Source organism: Ovis canadensis, chromosome 7 (assembly GCF_042477335.2).
Source record: "Ovis canadensis isolate MfBH-ARS-UI-01 breed Bighorn chromosome 7, ARS-UI_OviCan_v2, whole genome shotgun sequence".
Lineage (NCBI taxonomy): Eukaryota > Metazoa > Chordata > Mammalia > Artiodactyla > Bovidae > Ovis > Ovis canadensis.
The window spans coordinates 38,728,700-38,752,757 of record NC_091251.1 but is presented as its reverse complement, the minus strand read 5'-3'; the positions used below and the strand labels follow the sequence as shown (position 1 = coordinate 38,752,757).

At 38.2% G+C, this 24,058-nt stretch overlaps 1 protein-coding gene across 4 annotated transcripts in view; it reads right to left on the bottom strand.

Moving 5' to 3' along the window:
• Positions 1-24,058, bottom strand: part of SLC12A6 (solute carrier family 12 member 6) — a 92,297-nt gene that overhangs the window by 57,619 nt on the left and 10,620 nt on the right. Inside the window, exons 1-2 of one of the 4 annotated variants that reach the window (XM_069595963.1) lie at positions 12,632-12,821; positions 10,583-10,722 (exon numbers count right to left, since the gene is read on the bottom strand). The exons of 2 other annotated variants lie outside the window; for them this stretch is intronic. Coding sequence is in view for 1 of the 2 variants with exons in the window: in XM_069595962.1 (XP_069452063.1) it covers positions 12,632-12,755 (124 nt within the window). In the remaining variant the exon portion in view is untranslated. Of the gene's footprint in view, positions 1-10,582; positions 10,723-12,631; positions 12,918-24,058 lie in introns of those variants that run through there. One more of the 4 variants, XM_069595962.1, reaches the window with a different exon arrangement.

The window sequence follows — 24,058 nt, the reverse complement described above, 5'->3', positions numbered from 1 at the left end:
AGATGACCCAACCAGTTCATCCTAAAGGAAATCCGTCCTGAATATTCATTGGAAGGACTGATGATGAAGCTGAAACTCCAATACTTTGGCCACCTGATGTGAAGAAGCAAGTCATTGGAAAAGACCCTGATGGTGGGAAAAGATTGAAGGCAGGGGGAAAAGGGGATGACAGAGGATGAGATGGTTGGATGGCATCTCCAACGTGATAGACATGAGTTTGAGTAGGCTCCAGGAGTTGGTGATGGTTAGGAAAGCTTGGCATGCTGCAGTCAATGGGGTCTCAAAGAGTCGGATACAACTGAGTAACTGAACTGAACTGATCTGTATTTCATTTGTTTTCACTGCCAGATAATACTTCATTATACAAATATACCACATTTATCTATTCATCAGTCAATATCTGGGTTATTTCTATAATTGGGGCTATCATGGATAGTGCTCCAATGAACATTCCTCTACAAATTTCTGTGTGGACATATATTCTCATTTTAAGTATATACCTAGAAGTGTAATTGCTGGATCATATGGTAACTCTATATTTAACTTCTTGAAGAACTGCCAAACTGTTTTACAAAGTGTCTGCACCATTTTATGTTCCCACCGAAAATATATCAGGGTTTCAATTTTTCCACATTCTTGTCAACGCTTGTTACGGTCCATCTTTTTTGTGAGAACCATCCCAGCGGATGTGAGGTGGCCCCTTGTTGTGGTTCTGATGTGCATTTCCCTGATGATTAAAGTGCTTAAATGTGCTTATTTAGCACTTTCTCCTTTCCTCATCTCCATCTGGAAACCTCTTAGCTCTTTCCTCCCATAATTTTGAGGTTTTGCTTAGACTTATTTAGTACTTTTACATCATAAATATTATTGAATTGTTCCCTGAAGTATGTCCCTTTTGATTAGAGTCCTTATTTAGCATAACATTCCCAGACAGTCTATCATTTTCCACGTTTTTTATCCCTTTCATTTTGTGACCTGTGCTCTGGCTCTTTTAGTTGGTTAAAAACCTTAAATATTCTCTAGTTATGCGGGTAATACAGTCTCTAAAGTTACATTTATGCCATAGCTCCTCCTTGTAGAGGGGATGATATTTTCACTGGAAATGGGGATTTGGGATTACAGTCTTTTTCTGTTGGTAATCTGTGGATACTCTTTCAATGTCTCCTAATTCCCACTGTTGTGAACTGGAATTCTGATGTGAGTCTCAGACTATTCTGAATATCATACTGTAATCTGGAAGCCTCCAAAATGAATCCCTGGAGTTCAAAACTTTACCTGGATAAGCCTAAGTGTGTTTTTTACAACACTGATCTTCCCTGGAATGTCAATCTGCACAATGAACTTTATCTTTAGATCAGGAATTTTAAAAATATATCTTTAATTACTACTTCTCTTCCATTTACTCCTTTTTCTGTAACTTGTATTAGCCACATTAGGTGTCCTCTTCCCAGTCTCTTTCCTATCCTATCTATCCTCAATCTATCCTCCAAATTTATTATTGTTTTTTTTTCAATCTGTATTTCTAACTCTGGGCTTTGAATCTTCCAGGGCAATAAATGATCATACTCATTCAATCCTTTATTCAGTAATTAGGTACTGAGTGTTTACTATGTACAAGACTCTTCTCGACATGGACACTGACAGCAGTCAATGTACACAAGAGAAAAAAACCCGGCTTTTATATGTTTACATTCTAGTGGAATTTTTTTTTAAAGTGTATGTGTGCACAGATTGCAAGTCAGGGCGTAACAAGTATTTAGCAGGGAAATCATCTCTTCTGCCCCCTAAGTCTCTTCTGTGCTTCATCTGAGCTCCCTTAAGCGTGCCCGCTGTTCACTGTTTCATATTCAAGTTCCCGTCCTCTGGCATTTCTCTTTAGTTGGTCTGCTGCACTGTTTACTCTCGGCTTCTTCCTCTTTCTGGTTTCCTGCTTTCCCCAGATGGGCTCTTTTTCTATGTTGCTTCAGAGGGCCTTAGGTTTCATTGTTGGAGCATCATAAGTGGGAGCGGTCTCAAGAGAAGAGAAAGGCAAAGCAGCCTCTACACCAGTAGACGGGCAGGGCAGGCCAGCCACCAGCCCTGCTGAGGCCCAGGAGAAAGGCTGCCGACTCTCAGGTCTCCTTACATCTCCCAGACTCAGAGACAGGGAGGTAACAGTCCCCTAGCTCTTTCCCATTCTTCCCATTAGGGGAGTCCATGGATCTCTACCAAGCCAAGCTCTTTTTCTGGATTTGCCATTCGTATCCTCACTCTGAGGATCTTGATCAGCCCTTGAGGACCAAGTCCTGGGTCAGCTCTCCCTGAAAGAGCTCCCACAGAGCTGAGGCCTCACTTGCTTCTAAGTGTTCATCACATCCAGGGGTCATTTGGCTCAAGAGTGGCAGACACAAGCTGAAATTAGTAACAGAGGGATAGGAGATTTCACCTTCCCAAAACCCTCTATGAAAAGTAAGTCCTAGTTACAGATTAATCCTAAAAACATTCAAATCTTGGCAAAGAAGTCAACGCTTTAAAAAGCCTCTGTGAGGTCTAAACATCTGTGGGTTGTATCATGTTCAACTACTGCCCTAAATGTTAAGTTCTGTGAAATAAGGTAGATCATAATGTTAGTTGGATTTTAAAGGATATTGACTAGATGGATGAGTCTCAAATTATGTTTTATAAAAGCAGTCAGACAAAAGAAAGTACATACTATATGATTCCGTTCATATAAAATTACAGGAAATACAAACTACTGTAGGGACAGAAAGCAGATGAGTGATTGCCTGGGGACCAGGGAATCAGGTTTAAGTGGGTTATAAAAGGGTGGAAGAAAGCTTTTGGAGGTGATGGAAATGTTCATTATCTTAAACATAATAACTGTTATAGGAGTGTCATGTTAAAGCTCAAACTGCATACCTTAAATACATGCAGTTTATTTTATTCCAATTATACATCAATAAAACTTCAAAAGAAGCACTGACTGGGAAAATATTTGTCATACTAAGGGTTGATGTTCCTAGATATAAAGAATGTCTAAAAATAAAAAAGAACAATAGGTAAGGGAAATGAACAGAAAGTTACTGAACTTTTTTGAGTTTGAAATTCTCCATAAGGAAAAAAAATAGCATTTTGAAAACATAATAAAACACCGTCCCTCATCCTCATATAATATACAATACAGTGGAAGAGATAAAATATAATTTTAAAAAATCAAAGCACATGCAAAGCATATTTGAGAGGTGATGGATACTGAATGATGGAATAATCAAAGCTGGGGTAGAGGATTAGGCAAGTCACCTAGGAGGAAATGAGCATGAGCCTGTTCTTGAGGTGATGTGAGCTTGTGCAATTTTTTAATGGCAGACAGGCAGTAGAAAGGGCTTCCCTGGTGGCTTAGTGGTAAAGAAGCTGCCTGCCAATGCAGGAGATGCGTTCAAACCCTGGGTCAGGAAGACCCTCTGGAGAAGGAAATGGCAACCCTCTCCAGGATCCTTGCCTGGGAAATCCCATAGACAGAGGAGCCTGGCAGGCCACAGGGTCACAAGAGTCAGACACGACTGAACCAACTTAGCACGCCTGCACTCTCTTGTTTAGAACTATGGGATTCTCCGGGCAAGAATACTGGAGAGGGTTGCCATTTCCTTCTCCAGGGGATCTTCCTAACCCAGAGACTGAACCTGCATTTCTTATGTCTTCTGCCTTGGCAGGTGGGTTCAGAAAGAAGAAAATAACTCAAATGAAGAGAAATATATGGACAAAGGCAATGTGGCGGTGGAAGGATGAAGACAGCTTTTGAAAAGGACTCTTACAGGTTCACCATTTCTAATACAACTACGGAAATCGCTAGTCATGAAAAGCTTATATGAAGCAGAGTAAAGAACACAATGGAAAGGAAATGAGATACAATTCAGTGTATGAGGATTCAAAATGATCAATATAAATTATGCTATTTAGGAACTATATCAATCTTGGTCATGTCTATGCTCTACCTTTGTTAGTATTTTTCTTTAAACAGACTTGTGTTTTTAGCTTTATTCTAAGTAATAAGATCCTTGAAACAGAATATTACAATTATTTCTAGCAAACTAAAATAAATGCATCCTTCATACCTTTAGCAGCATGTTTATTCTTAAGGTTATATAAAAGTGTAATTCTTTCACTTACTCCATATGCCCATTTTCCTCCTTTAGTCTTTAAGGCTCCATTCCCATGTCACTGATAAAGTGCATTTCCCTCAAAAGTTAAGGAGTAGAGGACCATTAAAAGACCATTAGATTGAGCCAAATTCCTAGCATGCCCATATCTCTCAATTTTTAGCATCATCTGAAAGAATATCCTACATTTGGAAATACTCTATGCCAAATAAAAAAGCAATCCAACACAAAAAAAGTTAGAAGCTACAAGTAACTTTCAACTAATTTTGAGAAATCCACAAAGACAAAAAGAAACAGAATCTAAGAATTAGTAGCTACGGAAAAAGTAGACCAGACAACTTTAGAAAACATAACATGTTTTAACACGTGTTTAAAGCAGAGAGACTGTGGTGTGATGAAAAGAAAAACGGCTTTAAAGTCACAGAGACCTTACTTTGAATTTCACATCTATCACTTAAATGAACTATTTAATTTCTTGGCACTTCACTTTCCTCATCTCTAAAATGGTGATAACTGTTCCTTGCCCTGGTGATTGTGAGGATTAAATAAGCCAATATTCACAAAGGGGCCTGGCATATATTAGGTGCTGTACAAAATTAAATCAGTTCTACTCTGGTTTATTTCCTGTGGGGCAAAAGTAGCAGAGCACACAGCTGGTACATTAAACAAGGAAAATCTGGGGAGCAAGATTCTAAAAAAAAAAAAAAGAAATCAGTGATAAATTGTGAATCACTAAATTGTATGCCTATAACATATAATATTGTACATCAACTATGCTTCAACCAAAAAACCCTCAATATACAAAAAAAAATGGTGATAACAGTAGTGAAATGGGGAATCAAGTGTTGGTAACTTTCACTGTCTGAGTTTAACATGAATATGACCAAGAAGGGTTAGTGATTTAAACAAAGTTTTAAGATGTGCAGAGGCAAAAGCAGTCAGTCTCAAAGTTGCTTTCTTGTGTTAAGGTCTTAAGAGTATGCAAAAAACATGGTGAAAAGAACGATGTTTCAGGGAGGTGTTAGTCTTTCTGACAATGAATATTGGTGGGAGGCAGGGAGGCAGAAAAACATGCCTCATGAAGCTGAGTTTAAAAATAAACTTTTGACACTGAGATTTTAAAACATACAGGTCTGAATCTGTTAGTTGGGTTGATGTAAAATCCCATGTGAATAATTAAGAAGCTTTTAAGTATTTACTACAGAAAAGATTTTATCAATACAAGGAAGCTCTTTAGTTGTCTATTTTAATGCTATCACCTACCTTAGAACATAAGCAGAACTAATGTTTAGGTTACAATCTAACATTTTGAGAGTTCTTAATAAAATTTAAACTCCACTTAACTCATGCAATTTGGGTTACTCAGAGTTAATGTTTGAAGATGCTCTTCAATACCAATAAAGATTTTCTTCCTTGGAGAAGGAAATGGCAGCAACCCAATCCAATATTCTTGCCTGGAGAATCTCGTGGACAGAGGAGCCTGGAGGGCTACAGTCCACAGGGTTGCACAGAATCAGACACGACTGAAGCAACTTAGCATGCACGCACATCCTTAATACTTATCTCTTCCGGGACCAACCCATCTTACAGTTCCTTTCCTTCCTCTTTTCCTCTCTGCCTTCTTGCCCTCTTTCCTTTTGTTTCTTCCTCTCTCCTTTCTTAAAAAAAAAAAAAAAAAAAGATTTCCTTCTTTCCTGTTATGAGTTCATTTCTGAAAATCTCCTTAGAAATCTTCCAATCTCCTATCTGTATCAACTGAACACAACTTCTGACATTGAAATCTTCCCAATCCATAGACACCGTAAGATCTGATAAGGGAATTTCCTGGTGGTCTAGTGGTTAAATTTGCACTTTCACTGTGGAGGCCCAGGTTTAATCCCTGGTCTGGGAACTAAGAACCCACATGCCTCACGATGTGGCAGTAAAAAAATAAAGAAATCTGACGAGTGAGGGAGAAGATCTGAAACAAATATTTCATGGAAATACTTTAACTTGCAAAGCAATTATCCTTCAATAAATGAATAAATGCAACATTTACACCTGATTCAGTAAGTGCAATAAACAGTAAAACTGTTTTACTGTTCCTATAAAAAATTTTACAGATTTCATAATGTTTACATCAAACTCTGTGACCCATACACATTTCAGATATTAAACAACTTTCTCTTGTTTTTCAAAAGCTAGGACTTGGTACCATGGTAAGATGGGAAGCACATAAAATTTATCAATTTTGAACACAGGCTCTGTTACTACTCAGCAGGTAACTTTAGGCAAGTTGCTCATGGTCAACAAGCTCAGTTTCGTTACCTTTAAAAAGGCAGTAGCACCCACTATCCCACATAGTGGGGACAGGCTGAAGCTGGGTAACACTTCACCAAGCAGCCCCACCCGCTTACCAGCATCCAATGTGCAAGATATGTTACATGTCTATTTCCCACCTGCTTGCTCTGCACCTTCCTTATTCCTTCTGTCTCTACTGCTGTAATCTCATCAAGACCTCCCTTCAAGAATCAGTGTGCCAACTGCTATATTTAAAATGGATAACCAACAGAGACACCCTATATAGCACAGGGAACTCTGCTAAATAGTTATGTGGCAGCCTGGATGGGAGGGAAGTTTCAGGGAAAATGGATACATATATATGTATAACTGAGTCCCTTTGCTGGTCACCTGAAATTATCATAATATTGTTAATCAGCTATACTCCAATACAAAATAAAAGTTTAGGGAAAAAAATAAAAGATTGTTAAAATAGGATCAGTATGTCCTGTCTTCTGAGATACCTGTCTGGGGTCCCCTCCAGGCAATATTATACTCTTCTCCAGAATTTGCTATCCAAAGTAGTTAATTTTGCTCTTGTTAAACCACTAGTCACGATATAGAAAGTAATTAGTAGCTCTTATTTCTGAGTGCTGTGTCACACAGGTGTTAAGTGCTTTATGTTCATTTTCCCATTAATTCACAACCACCCTGTGAAGTAAATAGTACTATTATTCCCTTTATCAATGAGTAAAATAAGAAAAGTTAAATCACTTGCCCAAAGTCAGTCAAGCAATAATTAACAGAAATTATCACCACTCCTAATTAGTAATAATTAGTAGGACTGGGATTCAAAGCCAGGTAACTGGGTCGAGAGCCATTCTGTTGCCTTTGGTGGAGAACGTATACTTCCTTCACCTTTGTAATCTTAGGAAAAAAGCACAACATCTGGCATGAACATGTGCTTAAGCAAATTTAAAAAAAAAAAGGAAAAAACAAGTCTGTACACTGAATTGTCTATTGTGTGCAATTCACCTGCACGTGGAGGTACAATATTATTCAAGATCTTTACTCTCAAGGAACCTAGAGGCAGGGTATTTGGGAGAGAGGCAAGTGAACAAATGATTACAATCCGGAGTGTGATACATGCTATTTCTGTGGCAAGCCTCAGAGAAAACATAAAGAGGGCACCTAAGCTGGACCAGAGAGAAGGAATCAAGAAAGATGTTAGGTAAGCCCGAGTTTCTGCCTTTCCCTTCAAAACCAAATTAAGTAGGGTTTTACTAGACTGGCATGGAGAAGGCAATGGCACCCCACTCCAGTACTCTTGCCTGGAAACTCCCATGGATGGAGGAGCCTGGCAGGCTGCAGTCCATGGGGTCGCTGAGAGTTGGACAGGACTCAGTGACTTCACTTTCACTTTTCACTTTCATGCATTGGAGAAGGCAATGGCAACCCACTCCAGTGTTCTCGCCTGGAGCATCCCAGGGACGGCGGAGCCTGGTGGGCTGCCATCTATGGGGTCGCACAGAGTCGGACACGACTGAAGCAACTTAGCAGCAGCAGTAGTAGACTGGCATTCTAGTAGTTGGCATGGCAGAGATGAATGCACTACTGTTTTTTAATTAAAGTACAGTTGACTTATGAATTGTATGTTCAGTTTGTAACATTGTACAGGAGGTGGTGATCAAAACCATCCTCAAGAAATGCAAAAAAGACAAAACAGTTGTCTGAGGAGGCCTTACAGATAGCTGAGAAAAGAAGAGAAGCAAAAGGCAAAGAAGAAAAGGAAAGATAGATATATCCATCTGAATGCAGAGTTCCAAAGAATAGCAAGGAGAGATAAGAAAGCCTTCTTCAGCGACCAATAGAAAGAAATAAAGGAAAACAACAGAATGGGAAAGACTAGAGATCTCTTCAAGAAAAATTAGAGATACCAAGGGAACACTTCATGCAAAGATGGGCTCAATAAAGGACAGAAACGGTATGGACCTAACAGAAGCAGAAGATGTTAAGAGGTGGCAAGAATACACAGAAGTCCATACAAAAAGTATCTTCATGACCCAGATAACCACGATGGTGTGATCATTCACCTAGAGCCACACATTAGGGAGTGTGAACTCAAGTGGGCCTTAGGAAGCACTACTGCGAACAAAGCTAGAGGAAGTGATGGAATTCCAGCTGAGCTATTTCAAATTCTAAAAGATGATGCTGTGAAAGTGCTGCACCCAATATGCCAGCAAATCTGGAAAATTCCTCAATGGCAACAGGACTGGGAGAAGCCAGTTTTCATTCCAATCCCAAAGAAAGGCAAGGCCAAAGAATGTTCAAACTACCGCACAATCGCACTCATCTCACACAGTAGCAAAATAATGCTCAAAAGTCTCCAAGCCAGGCTTCAATGGTACATGAACTATGAGCTTCCGGACGTTCAGGCTGGATTTAGAAAAGGCAGAGGAACCAGAGATCAAATTACCAACATTTGTTGGATTGTAGAAAAAGCAAGAGAGTTCCAGAAAAACACATACTTTTGCTTTACTGACTATGCCAAAGCCTTTGACTGTGTGGATCACAACAAACTGGAAAATTCTTTAAGAGATGGGAATACCAGATCACCTGATTTGCCTCCTGACAAATCAGTATGCAGGTCAAGAAGCAACTGTTAGAACTGGACATGGAACAACAGACTGGTTCCAAATCGGGAAAGGAATATGTCAAGGCTGTATATTGTCACCCTGCTTATTTAACTTATATGCAGAACACGTCATGAGAAATGCTAGGCTGGGTGAAACACAAGCTGGAATTGCCAGGAGAAACATCAATAACCTCATAGGCAGATGACACCACCCTAATGGCAGAAAGTGAAGAAGAACTAAAGAGCCTCTTGATCAAAGTAAGAGAGGAGAGTGTAAAGGTTGGCTTAAAATTCAACATTCAAAAAACGAAGATCATGGCATCTGATCTGATCACTTCATGGCAAATAGATGGGGCAACAATGGAAACAGTGACAGACTTTATGTTCTAGGTCTCCTAAATCACTGCAGATGGTGACTGCAGCCATGAAATTAAAAGACGCTTGCTCCTTGGAAGAAATCTATGACCAACCCAGAAACAATATTAGAAAGAAGAGACATTACTTTGCCAACAAAGGTCTGTATAGTCAAAGGTATGGTTTTTCCAGTGGTCATGTATGGATGTGAGAGCTGGACTATAAAGAAAGCTGAGTGCCGAAGAATTGATGCTTTTGAACTGTGGTGTTGGAGAAGACTCTGGAGAATCCCTTGGACTGCAAGGAGATCAAACCAGTCAATCCTGAAGGAAATCAGTCCTGAATATTCATTGGAAGGACTGATGCTGAAGCTGAAGCTCCAATACTTTGGCCACCTGATGTGAAGAACTGACTCATTGGAAAAGGCCCTGATGCTGGGAAAGATTGAGGGCAAGACGAGCAGAAGGGGACAGAGGATAAGATGGTTGGATGGCATCACTGACTCAATGCACATGAGCTTGGGCAAACTCTGGGAGATAGTGAAGGACAGGGAAGCCTGGCATTTTGCAGTTCATGGGGTTGCAAAGAGTCAGACATGACTGAGCAACTGAACTAAACAGACTTACAATATTACATTAGTTTCAGGTATACTGTACAACAGTTATTTGATATTTTTATACATTACAAAAGGATCACCACAATGTACTTTTTAAAATTAGTTTAGTGTTCCCTGGTGGTCCAATGGTTAAGAACTTGCCTTGCAATGCAGGGGACACCAGTTCAATCTCTGGTCGTGAGGATCCCCCATGTTGCAAAACAACTAGTACTATGTGCCACAACTACTGAGCTTGCACGCCTGCAGCCTGTGATTCACAAGAGAAACCACCGCAGTGAGAAGCCCGTGCAATGCAACAAAGAGCAGCCTCAGGTCATCATAACTGGAGAAAGCCCAAGTGCAGCAACAGAGACCCACCACAGTTCAAAAATAAACATTTTTCAAAAATTAGGTTATGTTTACAATTATCTATTCTATCTCAAATTATCTGTCTAGTTCAAATACATCTCATGTTCTAAAAAACACATTTTAAAGGATGATCTGCTTTCCAAATATGTTCAGTTTATATGATGGTACATCATATTTTTCTCTCCTCACAGACAAATAAGGAAAAAAACTCCATAAAAAAAAGTGACTACTTACCTAACTGGCTAGTATGAGAAGCGCTTGCAATAAAATCACAATCAATTTAGGATTTTAACTCAGAAGAACAAGGGGCTGTAACTTATCATATGTCAAGCAACTGCTCTGCAACCACTATCTTCCTCAACAATGCTTTTCACCTAAGCAAAAAAAAAAAACTTTGAGGTTTTTCCCATATATGCTTCCTTCCTTTTTTCCCTCTAATTTAATCCTAAAATAAAAATAAATACAATTTAGAAATTGTATTTCCATCAGTTGTTCACTTACCAAACAACAGTTCATTCAAGTGGATATCTTCTGAACTGTCACGGAAAATGCCAAAATAAATAGCCTTATTAAACTCAATTTAGATTATATCTGTCACTTCTTCCTTGTCCAAAGCAATTACTACAGAAGAAAATATATTAAGCCTAGTAATACAATTTATTAGAAATGTTGGTTGCTATAAAAATGTTTCACCGGTTTTCTAGGTGGTTACTAATAGACTAAATGATTTCTACCCTGTTCCAATCTGAATAAAGTAGATTTCTTCCAACATTATGGAACCAGTAAAGATGAAATAATAGAGTAAAATAAGTAAATACAATAAAATAGTAAAACCAAATATAATAAAATTGAGCAGGAGTGAAGAATGCACTTCTTTGCATTTTGTGGGATTATGAGAGGACAGCAAAAACAAAAGCTTGAAAAGGATTAAAATCTAAGGGCAGCAAGCATAAACAACAAAGGAAGCACAGCTTCAAATACACACAGTCCCAAAAGAGAACCTAAATTCTTTGACCAAGAGTTTTGGAGAATCAGGTTTAAGTACAATGTAGGTTGACCTTTCTTTTTTTTTAAATTGAAGTATAGTTGATTTATAATGTTGTGTTATATCTTCAGCTATACAACATGATTAAGTTATATATCTTTATATGTATTCTTTTCCCTTACAGGCTATTACAAAATACTGTGTAAGTTCTTTGCCACACAGTAACTCCCTGTTGAGGTTAAATAACCTTAATTTCAACTTATCACCCTAGTTGTTTAGCCAAATGAAAAATACCCCAGGGGAAAAAAAAATAACCTGGAGGAAAAAGAGTTTCCATAAAATCTTCTTTCTTATCTTCCCCTAGTAAATTCTCTAAAATGAAAAGATAAACAAACGGAGCTTTATTGTGATAAGCCTTATCTTTAAGTTAGAGATTCTCAAAAATTCATGAATGCTTGGTAGGACAGGAGAGAGTCAACAGCAGTTAACAGCAACGGATTATGATGTGTTACTCGCTAGCGGAAAATTAGAATCACGGAATCAAAAGGAATTTTAAGAGACTTTTATTCCCTTTGCCTTTATTCACAGACTAGAGAAATTTTTGAATATTTATGAAAGTTACAGACTTAAAATATAAAGGGCTTCAAACTATGGCTGTATTTAATATCATAATATTAACTCAGACTTTAACAGCATGTTAAAAATTCAAAGCCACAATTCCCACAGCAAGTGTAATTGTTACCATTTAGAGAAAATATTAGGAATAATCACATTCATCAAATTTATTAAACCCGAAGCTATGCTAGTCACAACTGACCTACTGTACTTTTGTTCTTTCATTCAAGAATGCTTAGACGATTTACTATTGAATTACTCTCTAACTGGTAAAAACTGAGGCAAAATACTGAAGAACTTGAGAAGTACAAGTGCAGAGTCCACTGTACAAAACTGCTGAACCATGCTCCCTGTTGATGTACTTTTTAAACTGAGCAAAAGATGAATTCTAAATTCCACATAAATTGCCTCTAATTGTGCCTTTCTTTCTGCTTGAAAACACTTTTCATACACGAGTACTGGTTCAGTTTCACCTGTAGGTAATGAACACAGAACTCACTGTGCGGAAAAACAAACCAGAATGTGAAAAAAGTTATCAGATATACAAAGGAGTGAAACAGCTGACTGAAAAACACTTGAACCACAATACTTTTTCTCCACTCTTAACGAGGCATTCTGAATATTTTAGTTAGTTTCTTTCATGAGACCTCCAGTTTTCCTAAGCTCCCGAGCTGAGTACTCACCTGGTCCGTCTGAATGCTGAATCGGGGCTTTTATTTCTGCTGCACTGGGTTCCCCCTCCTGAGAGCCGGAAGCTGCCGCCCCCTGCTCTGTATCCTCTACTTTAGTCACCGTGAAGTGCGGCATTGTCACAGTCAGGAACGTGCGCTCCCCCTGTGTTTGCTTCCTTCCAGTCTACCTTCGCTGCCTGTCACTTCCTTGCGGTGCCCCTTTCTGACTGATCACTGCCCACGGGAGACCCAGGGAGGGAATCGGGAAGTACTTTCAGTTCACGTGACCTACAGCCCTAAGGGAGGGGAACCTGGAAAACCCGCCTTCCAAGGTGGTGTTTACCACTCACTTAAAAGGATTAAGCATTCCACCTATTGCTTATTTGTTATTAAACTGTGAGAATCACAAGAATGGTTTAGGCTGTTTTCCCAGAGAAGCCAAGGGCTGGAGAGTGGGAAGAATGCTTGAAACTCTGTCCATTGTGTAGGCACCCTCTTGTTTCTTTAAGTTATTTGCACATCGAGATCTCAACCTCTGCCCTCACATCTCACAGGACAAAGACTAGGGAACAATTCATTAAAGACTGGTACTACATCAAGTTAGAAAGTCAACTATCTGTAAGTTTCTGTTGTTGCTTTATTTCAAAGCATATTGAAAACAGTCATGCAAGTCAATGTTTTTTCTTATCTTTCAGATGAGAACATTCATTCAACAAATATTTAATGAATACCTATGTATATTAGATAAGGCATAGTTCGAGATGTTGTAGGGTATACAAGGACACCCAAGAAGAGACATTAACTTCCCTGAAAGTCCAAATTTGTTTAAAAGAGCTAAATATTTTTAATGAGAAGAGTTAAGCATTTTTCGTTTTGTACAGAGAGTTTAAACATTGTGTTTTAAAGAAAAAACAATCCAAGAAAATCCCTGATGGAGAGGTGTATAGTTCCTTCAGCACACACTTAACATACTTTTGATATATTTTATCAGATAATTGTGTTCTCAGTTGATGACTTTAACGGAGTATGAGGCCCTATCTGAGCAGTCTAACACAGGAGTTCAGTAACTTGAGTGAAAGTGAAGTCGCTCAGTCGTGTCCGACTCTTTGCGACCCCGTGGACTATAGCCCACCAGGCTTCTCCGTCCATGGGATTCTCCAGGCAAGAATACTGGAGTGGGTTGCCATTTCCTTCTCCAGGGGATCTTCCCGACCCAGGGATCAATCCCAGGTCTCCCGCATTGCAGGCAGACGCTTTAACCTCTGAGCCTTGAGCTCTGTGCTAATTTCCATGTTAATAATGTAATAGGAGGATTTCCTTGTTACTAACACCTGACAAGCAAGACTGCACTAAATTTAAAAGAGAACAGTGATGGTTTATAACCCTCATTTATTCTAATATACACCACTTCCAAAAGAGAACAAAGCTGATAGCTGTTAAAGACCTACTTGTACACTGCACTGCACTAGAAACTTTTCATTAGGATCTCATTTAATCATCACAAAAACAGAAACATTAGGCTAAGAACTTGCCCAAAGTCATGTAAATGGTGAAGTCCAAATTAAAAATCCCCAATACCTTTGATGGTAGTCAGCGTAGAGGTTTCACAGAAAAGAAACTTATATACATTTACTTAAATTTTATTTCATGGGTTCCTGTATAACATTGGTTTGTAATCTTAGGCTACAAATTGGAATCAGCTGGGAGATGTTAAAACTACTGATACCTGAGTCCCATCCCAGATATTCTGATATAACTGCTCTGGAGTAGAACCTGGGCAACAGGACTTTGAAAAGCTCCCCCCCCCCCCCAAATGGTTCTAACAGGCAGCCAAGGCTGAAAATCACTATAAGAAAAAAAAACAGAAGGCTTTGTAGCTACTGAGATTTTTTTCTCTGAGAGAAGCGAAGTAAGTCAGGTGTGGTAGTACCCTTGGTGATTTTTCCATATTAACCACTTGGGTAGCTACTCAACTAATTTACTCAAAGGTACTTAAAACAACTGCCAGATTGTCAAAGATTTCCATATTATATTCTAGGTTTCAAATTTATTAATACTTTAGTGTCACTAGATATTTCCAATGGGATCTTACCTTTTCATATTTATTTTATAAAAAGAGTTGAATTGTACCTAATTTTTTATAGTCAATGGACAGAAACAATTACTTGTGTTTATAAATCTACGTGTAGCTTGTACATATAACCCTATGTACAAATGTTATCCTGTCACCTCTCCCCTCTAAAAAATACCCCAAACCTAACAAGTAGGAAGGTAACAAATATCTGTCAATCTACAATAGGTGTAATTTATTTACCAATTTAATGCTCTGGTAACCATAATGGTCAGCAAGTTTAAAATAGTTCTCTCCTAGACTGGACTGTAGGTAGTACAGTATAATAAAAAATTCAAGGCAAAGTTAAAGTAATACAGAAAAGGGTCGGGGGAGTGGCAAAGAAGAGATGTGTAAGTTCTGTACAGGAACAGTGGTTAGATAGAGAAGGTGGGATATAAGAAACAGCTATTTAAAGACCAACAAACTAAAACAATGAGGTATACCATTCCATAGGCTGCGTGACAGATAAAACTGGGAAGATGGATAATACCAAGTTCGGGGGGGCTGCGGAATGGAAGGAACTTTCATACATTTTTAATGATGTGCAAACTGGTCCACCACTCTGGAAAAGGGTCTGGTACTTATCCTTATAATCCAACAATTGCACTCCTTAGTATTTACCACTTCTGAATTTATCCTGTGAATGAAAATATATTCCCACAGGAGGACTTGTATAAGAATGTTCATAGCAGTTATTAACAATAGCCCGAAACTGGAAACCCAGCCCCAAACAGGAAGCCCACAGAAGAATGAGTAAATAAACTCTGATACATTCATACAAGGGATTACTACTCAGCTATAAAAAGGAATGAACCAGTGATACCTACAACAATAGGGATGAATCTCAAAAACATTATGCTAAGTTACAGAAGCCTTAAACAAAAGAATACATATTATATGAAACAACCAACAGGACAGTGCTGGCAAAAGTAATATGGTGGATAAAAAACAGGACCGTGGTTGCCTCTGGAGGAATGGAAGTGGGGATTAACTGGGATGGAGCAAAAGAGAACTTCCCAGAGTGTTGGTAAGATTCTACATCTTGACATGGAGTTTAAGAGTTCCACATGTGTATTCATTTGTCAAAATTCAGTCAATCTTCACTTAAAAGTTGTGTATTTTGCTGTATGAAAAGTGTAACTTGAAAGAAAAAAAAGCTGCAAACAGATAATGAATTCTACTTAATAGTATGTATCCTGAGGTATTGGGGGAAAATGAACTGATATCCACAATTTAGCTTAAAATGCATATAAATGGATAGACAAGTTGTGACAGGAAAAGTATAATAAAATGTTAACGACAGATTCTGGGTGGTACGCATATGAGCGTTCACTATAAGTCTTTTTTTTTTTTTTACAGTATAAGAGTATGAAGCCATTTATGTACATTTTAAGTGAATATAAAAATATCATTAAGTGTTCAGAAATAAAAGTAATGGTTTAGGTTTCATCACCCTCCCACCCCTCTTCCTAATCTTCTCCTCCCTTTCCTCATGAATAGACCCAGTTTTTCGATATCATAGCTGTGTTCTTCAGTCACTCAGTCCTGTCCGACTCTCTGTGACTCCATGAACTGCAGCACATCAGCCTTCTCTGTCCTTCACCATCTCCTGGAGTCTGCTGAAACTCATGTCCATTGAGTCCGTGATGCCATCCAACCATCTCATTTTCTGTCGTCCCCTTCTGATATCATAGTGGTCCCTGCTTTTTTTAATTCTGAGCTGTCAGCCATTAGCCAAGCTGAGTCTGTCAACTCATGAATGCACCGTGTCCCTCCATTTCGGTCTTTCTTTGTAGCACCATCCAGGGGATGCTCCAGGCAAGAATACTAAAGTGAGTTGCCGTGTCCTCCTCCAGAGGATCTTCCCCACTCATGGGTCGAACCCGAGACTCTAATCCACTATAAGTCTTTTAATTTTCTGTATGTTTGAAATTTTTTTATAACAAAATGTTGAAAAAATACAGTAAACTGACACCATTATGAAAACGAATAGGCAAGTCAAAGACTGGGAGAAAACATTCATAAAATATATGCCTGACAAAGGACTTGTGGTCTGAATATATAAAAATCCCCAAGAAAAGTGAAAGTGTTAGTCACTCAGTCATGACCGATTGTTTGTGACCCCACGGACCCCACCAGGCTCCTCTGTACACGGAATTCTCCAGGCAAGAATACTGGAGTGGGTTGCCATGCCCTTCTCTAGGGGATCTTCCCAACCCACTCAACAGTGACAAGACGACTCAACAGAAAATGAGCAAAAGATTCAAACAGACAACTCACAAAAGAAGCTATATACAAGGATAATAATAAGCAACTGAAAAAAACACTCAACATATCAGTGGCCATCAGGGAAATGCAAATTAAAATCACAATTAAAACTGTTGGCAAGGATGTAGAGCAAATGTTAATGGAAATGTTGACCACTTTGGAAGAAAGTCTGGCACTTTTAAAATAAATTTAAACACACACCTACTTTATGACCCAGCAATTCCTCTTCTAGATATTTACCAAAGAGAAATAAAAGCTAAAATCATAAAAATTTTGAACAAGTATGTACTAGCAGCTTTATTTATAACAGTTCAAACAGGAAACAGCCTAGTAGGTATCCATCACAAGATATACAACCTATAGTATATTCATACAATAGACTATTACCCAACAATAACCAGGAATGGATTACTGATACATTCAACAACATGAATGAATCTCAAAAACATTATAAATTATACATTACACATTAATTATACACATACTGAAGTGTTTAAGTGTGAAGCACACTAATGTCTGCAACTTACCCTTGAAATGCTTCAAAAATAGATGGATCATTGGAAGGGATGAACATATGATAAAACAAATACAGCAAAATGCTAAGTGTAGCCTCCAGAGGACATGGTTATGAGTATTTATAATATAATCTTTCAACTTTTGTGTATGTGTGAAATTTGTCATAAAAAATTGTTGAAAAAAAAATACAATGAACTAAACGAAGTTCACTGAAATCTAAAAAACTTTGGAACAAATCACTCACGGGTCAAATTTCATTTCACATAAAATTTAGGGAGTTGCATAAAAGCTTTTCCTGAACTTTGATTCTAGAGTTTTGAACACTGTTTGAAATGAGAGTCACCATGCAGGTCTGAAATATTTACATTTTTACATTAAAAAAAAAATCCAGGGGAGAACAGATTTGTGGTTGCCAGGGAGAAGAGTGGGTGAGGGAGGGATGGATTGGGAGTTTGGAGCTAGCAGATGCAAACTACTATATAGAGAATGGATAGACAACAAGGTCCTACTGCATAGCACAGGGAACTATATTCAATATTCTGTAATGAACCATAATGGAAAAGAATATGCTACATAGCAGAAATTAACGCAACACTGTAAATCAGCTATACATCAATACATTAAAAAAATCTATAGTTGTAAAAAAAATCTATAGTATTTTCATGCAATAAGGTACAAGGCCAAGCTAGGGCAGAAAGGGCATTTTAAAGAGCTAAATATTACACATGTTATATTTATTAGCTACTTTCACTAAGACACTTTTCTTGTGACTATGTTTTGTTTTTTCCCAAGAATCATGACCATTCTTTAAAAGAATGGGTCTATTTTGGGTAATATTTTGAAAGTACAATTTACCACTCTACCCTATTCTATTATTAATTTTTAATCATGGTTAACAATTCATGATAACTAGCATTTTATTTTATTCAACCCATTTATTAAAAAAAAAAAAGCCAAGTCAGCTTCAGTGAAGACACTGAAACAAGCGGAGGTCAACAGGAAATCACTTTCGACAGAAGGGTTCTTCCAGTTTGTAATATTTTGTTAAGTCCCATCATTAAACACTCAATTTTAGGGGCTTCCCTGGTGGTCCAGTGGTTACCAATCTACATGCCAGCGCAGGGTACATGGGTTCAATCCCTGGTCTGGGATGATCCCACATGCCAGCGGAGCAACTAAGCCTGTGCGCCACAACTACCGAGCCAGTGCTCCAAAGCCCATGCTCCCCAGCAAGAGAAGCCACTGAAATGAGAAGCACATGCACCACAATGAAGAGCAGTCACCTCTCACTGCAATTAGAGAAAGCCCACGTGCAACAACAAATATCCAGCACAGCCAAAAACAAATAAATCTTAAAAAAAAAAAACCACTCAACTTTAGAGCAAATCATATGTGTATTTCCACTTAGTTTGAAGAAATTGAGAACTGTACTGTACAAAACCTATGCAAATTACACTGCAAATTATCTTTGGTAAAGGACTATTTTTCTTTAAATTGCCATTCATTATGGACAAAAAAAAGACCTATAAAAACATAAAATAAAAATTACTAGAAAATGAAATATACAAAACACAAATTCCAATCTTTATCGTTAGATTCAATATACATAAACTTACTCTAACAAATTGCTAAGCAAGTTCTAAAAACTTAATTTCTGAAATTATCTCCTCGTATATGTAAGGAAGAAGTATCTGGTGGCTCAGATGGTAAAGCGTCTGTCTGCAATGCAGGAGGCCCGGGTTTGATCCCTGGGTTGGGAAGATCCCTTGGAGAAGGAACTGGCAGCCCACTCCAGTACTCTTGCCTGGAAAATCCCATGGACGGCGGAGCCTGGTAGGCTACTGTCCATGGGGTCCCACAGAGTCGGACACAACTGAGCGACTTCACTTCATATGTAAGGAGGTTTATAAATAGCTCATGGTCCAGCACCATCTGCATACCTCACTCTGAATGGCTCTATTAGAGAATATTCTAAACATTTTATTAGAAGTCAATAGGGGTCACACACAGTCGGACACGACTGAAGAAGCTTAGCAGGCAGTTCACTACTTAAATTTGAAAAGTATACAGAATTTCATTATACACAAATTTCCTATTTAACATACTCAGCGAAACCTTTTTCTCCTTCAAATACTAATTTAAATATTAATTTAAAGTATAAAACTGATCACAAATTCTAAATTTGTCTTACTATGTAGACAACTATACAAAGAATTAAATGAGTCAGTTACTTTGGTGAGGACCAACTATCATGGATAGTAAGGCATCAAAACTTCTAAATCTCAAAATTACATAAAATTTTCTATGAATGGATTTTTATAAAATGATATTTATAATGTATTTTGGGACTGATGACTGAAAGACAGTAAATACAAAAAAGACATTATTTTCTGATGGATTCGTAAAACTATAGGGTAAGGATAACAAAGAGTTCTCCAAATCAAAACATCAGAAGAATCTCATGCTTTACTGAGGCTGAAGACTCATGCATTTATTCAATATGCCATATGCCAGGAAAGAGGAATGCAATGGAGAAGACGACACTGTTCTGCCCTCAAGGAGCTTGCAGACTTATTATCCTATTAACTACATAATAACAAGCAATATATAACCAGGAGTGTAACTTATAGAATCAATCTTGAGAGCACAACAGTACCACCTTGCCCAGTTTCTTCTGTAGGAACCTTAAGCTGTGAGTCTTCATTAAAGGAAAGAATAACGGTTGATGGCTAGTGCTAGTTTGAGAGCTATGCCATTCATTTTGGCTACTGATCCAAATACTAAAGAAGGTATTATCAAAAGCCTTTTAAGTACTTAGAGCCCTCAGCTTCTACTGTTATCTCTTTCAGAGTATTGCAATTCCCTATATAAGGTTGCTCATCCCAATATCAATTGTAACCTACAAATGAGAGGCCCCCAAAATCAACCTAAGTATGAAAACATAACCACTCAGTAACTCAGATTTTCATTTCTGAGGCATGATACTTCATTCTTTCATTCTGAAATATGATCTATGGGCTTCTAGTCAATGCTACCAGTAGTACATAGAAAATAAAACTGATATTAAACATTATCAAAACTTAGGACATATTTCTAAAATATAAAAAAAGAAAAATGAAAACATAATTTGAAACAAAATTTCCTTGTTAATTTTTATGTCAGAGAACAAGTATTTTTTATAAATTATTGCTTCCTTTCTCCCCAGCAACAAAACTCAATTTTAAAATAGATCTACTGAGGATGACAGGCACAGACTTATTGTTAACATTCAGTGGTCCAGTGAGAACCCATGAGTGTTGGAGGTTAATGCATAATGACAGATGATGCTTTGAGTGGATTTTTTCCCTCTCATACAAACAAGTCTCTAATAAAAACACTTTGTTTAAAAATAAATTAAATAGATCTATTGAGACAAGGGTTGAAACATGAATATTAATTAACTTTAGATGGCTTCCCTGGTGGCTCAGACAGTAAAGAATCTGCCTGCAACACAGGAGATCTGGATTTGATCGCTGGGTTGTGAAGATCACCTGGAGAAGTGAATGACAACCCACTCTAGTTTTCTTGCCTAGAGAATTCCACAGACAAGAGGAGCCTGGTGGGCTACAGTCCATGGGGTCACAAAGAGTTGGACATGACTGAGCGACTAACACTTTCTTCACTTTCTTTTTATTTTTAGATGGACTAATGTAACTAAATCAGTAAACCTTCATGTTAATTAAGCACTATTATAATGCCCTGGGGCCTCCCTTGTGGCTCAGCTGGTAAAGAATCCGCCCGCAATGCCGGAGATGGAGGTTCAATCCCTGGGTTGGGAAGATCCCTGGGAGAAGGGAAAAGCTACCCACTCCAGTATTCTGGCCTGAAGAATTCCATGGACTGTATAGTCCATGGGGTCGCAAAGAGTTGGACACAACTGAGCAACTTTCACTTTCATAATGTCCTAGGTATTTGAGATCATTTGTGTAAAAGAGAGTAAAAATGCATTTTTAGGCCAGATTTCTTGTTAGGGACATAGAACCTTAGGTTATTCAGAAAACATATCATTTTACTACATTAAAAAAAAAATTTCCTTTCATGCCCACAATGTGAGGCAAAATAATTGCAAAAATATACACAGAACATAAAACTTGCATTTCCTCATACCTCTTCTACTCTATTACACATTTGCAGCTTAATAAATATTGCAGCAGAGCTGACCACTGTTGTTGGCCAGGCTTCCCTGTCCTTCACCATCTCTCAGAGTTTGCCCAAACTTATGTGCATTGAGTCGATGATGCCATCCAATTGAGTCGATGATGCCATCCAACCATCTTATCCTCTGTTCTCCTCTTCTCCTCCTGCCCTCAATCCTTCCCAACATCTGGGCCTTTTCCAATGAGTCAGTTCTTCATATCAGGTGGCCAAAGTATTGGAGCTTCAGCATCAGTCCTTCCAATGAAGATTCAGGACTGAGTTCCTTTAGGATGGACTGATTTGATCTCCTTGCAGTCCAAGGGGCTCTCAGGAGTCTTCTCCACCACCACAGTTCAAAGCATCAATTCTTCGGTGCTCAGCCTTCTTTATGATCCAACTCTCACATCCATACGTGACTACTGGAAAAACCATAGCTTTGACTAGATGGACCTTTGTTGGCAAAGTAATGTCTCCGCTTTTTAATGTGCTGTCTATGTTTGTCATAGCTTTTCTTCCAAGGAGCAAGTGCCTTTTAATTTCATGGCTGCAGTCCCCATTTGCAGTGATTTTGGAGCCCAAGAATATAAAGTCTGACACTGTTTCCATTGTCTCCCATCTATCTGCCATGAAGTGATGGGATCAGATGCCATGATCTTAAGTTTTTTGAATGCTGAATTTTAAGCCAGCTTTTTTACTCTCCTCTTTCATCTTCATCAAGAGGCTCTTTATTTGCTCTAAAGAGGAACCAGTGGTTAGGATTCCACCTGCCAATCTACTTCTGCTTCACTGACTACAGTAAAGCCTTTTACTGTGTGATCACGACAAACTGAATATCTTGCATGGATTTCTCAAGGCCATATAAATATAATAAGGCTTAGCTATGGAGCACCAAAAATACAAAGCAGAAGACTGTTATTTTACAGGAAATTTTAAAAAGAAAAAAACCATGGGATTTCCCTGGTGGTCCAGTGGTTAAGACTTCTTGCTCCCAATGCAAGGGGCATGAGGTCAATCCCTGGTCAAGGAACTAAGATCCCACATGCACCCAGCATGGCCAAACTACTTTCCCTGCCAGGAAAAAACAAAACCACCCAAAACAAAAACTAAAGTTAGGATTAAGACCTAAGTATATACCATTTCCTAACAACTTAATACTGCTTTTGTTTTCATTTTTCTATCCTGTCCAGATACAAAAATATAAATTTTCAGAAGAAGAAAAAAGCTTTAGTCCTTACATTTTTTTCAGTTAAGAGACCCAGAGGTAACTTCAAATTTTCAACTTTTGCATAGCCTTTCAGATTGACTTATTTACAATATTGGTTTGATTCTGATATCTTGGTAACTGTTCAGTTCTACCTGTGATTTAAGTAGATTAAAATTTTTCAAAAGTAAGATGCACTTGAGAATCAGAAATGTTAAAAATTTGACAAATGAACACTTTAGCACTGAGCAAATACAGTAACAACATTTCCTATTAACCAATACTGAACTTCTGCAGCTAAAGCAAGGTGCTGTGTGCGTGCGTGCGTGTGTGCGTGTGTGTGTGTGTGTGTGTGTGTGTGTGCTCTGCAGCTTTGTGCTCATAACTTTATACACCACTGCAGGCACTCTTCAAGTGCACCAAAGCACGAATAACAAGGTTTTAATGGGGAATATCTTCTTCGGTTTTCCACTTACTTCTAAAATTTCATTAAAATACACTGTTTTACACAATCACAAAATAAAGTGCTTTCATAATTCCTATAATACAGCTCTCCAAATTTTCATATCTACTGCTAAGAAACACATCACTAAGAACTTAAATGCATAGAATGTGCATTACTCTGAGTCAACAGGCCCACCAGGTGAAGCTATGCAGCTTACATCAGGCCAAAAGGGCAAGGAGGGGGAGACTGAAATTCAATTTGCCGTTTTCCAGGGAAGCTTGCAAAGGTGGCCATTTTAGGTCTGGCTAGTCCAAAAGCATTTATTACACAGAAAGAAAAAAAAGAGCAGCTTCGATTCAAGTTTACAGCAAAATATCGTCCTTCTAGGTCAGCACAAATTGCCTTAAAACATTCCTCTTATTTTAACAGCTTTAACACGGAAAAGCATGACTATATGAGATTCTTAGGTTCCCAGGCCCTGTTCCTTCTCTTCCATTCCCAGTACAGATAATAGCAAAGCAAAGTTTATGAGAATCCCTCAGAAATGCAAATCAAAACTGCAAATGAGGTATCACCTCACACCGGTCAGAATGGGCCTCATCAAAAAGTCTACAAACAATAAATGCTGGAGAGGGTGTGGAGTAAAGGGAACGCTCTTGCACTGTTGATGGGAATGTAAATTGATACAGCCACTATGGAAGACAGTATGGAGATTCCTTA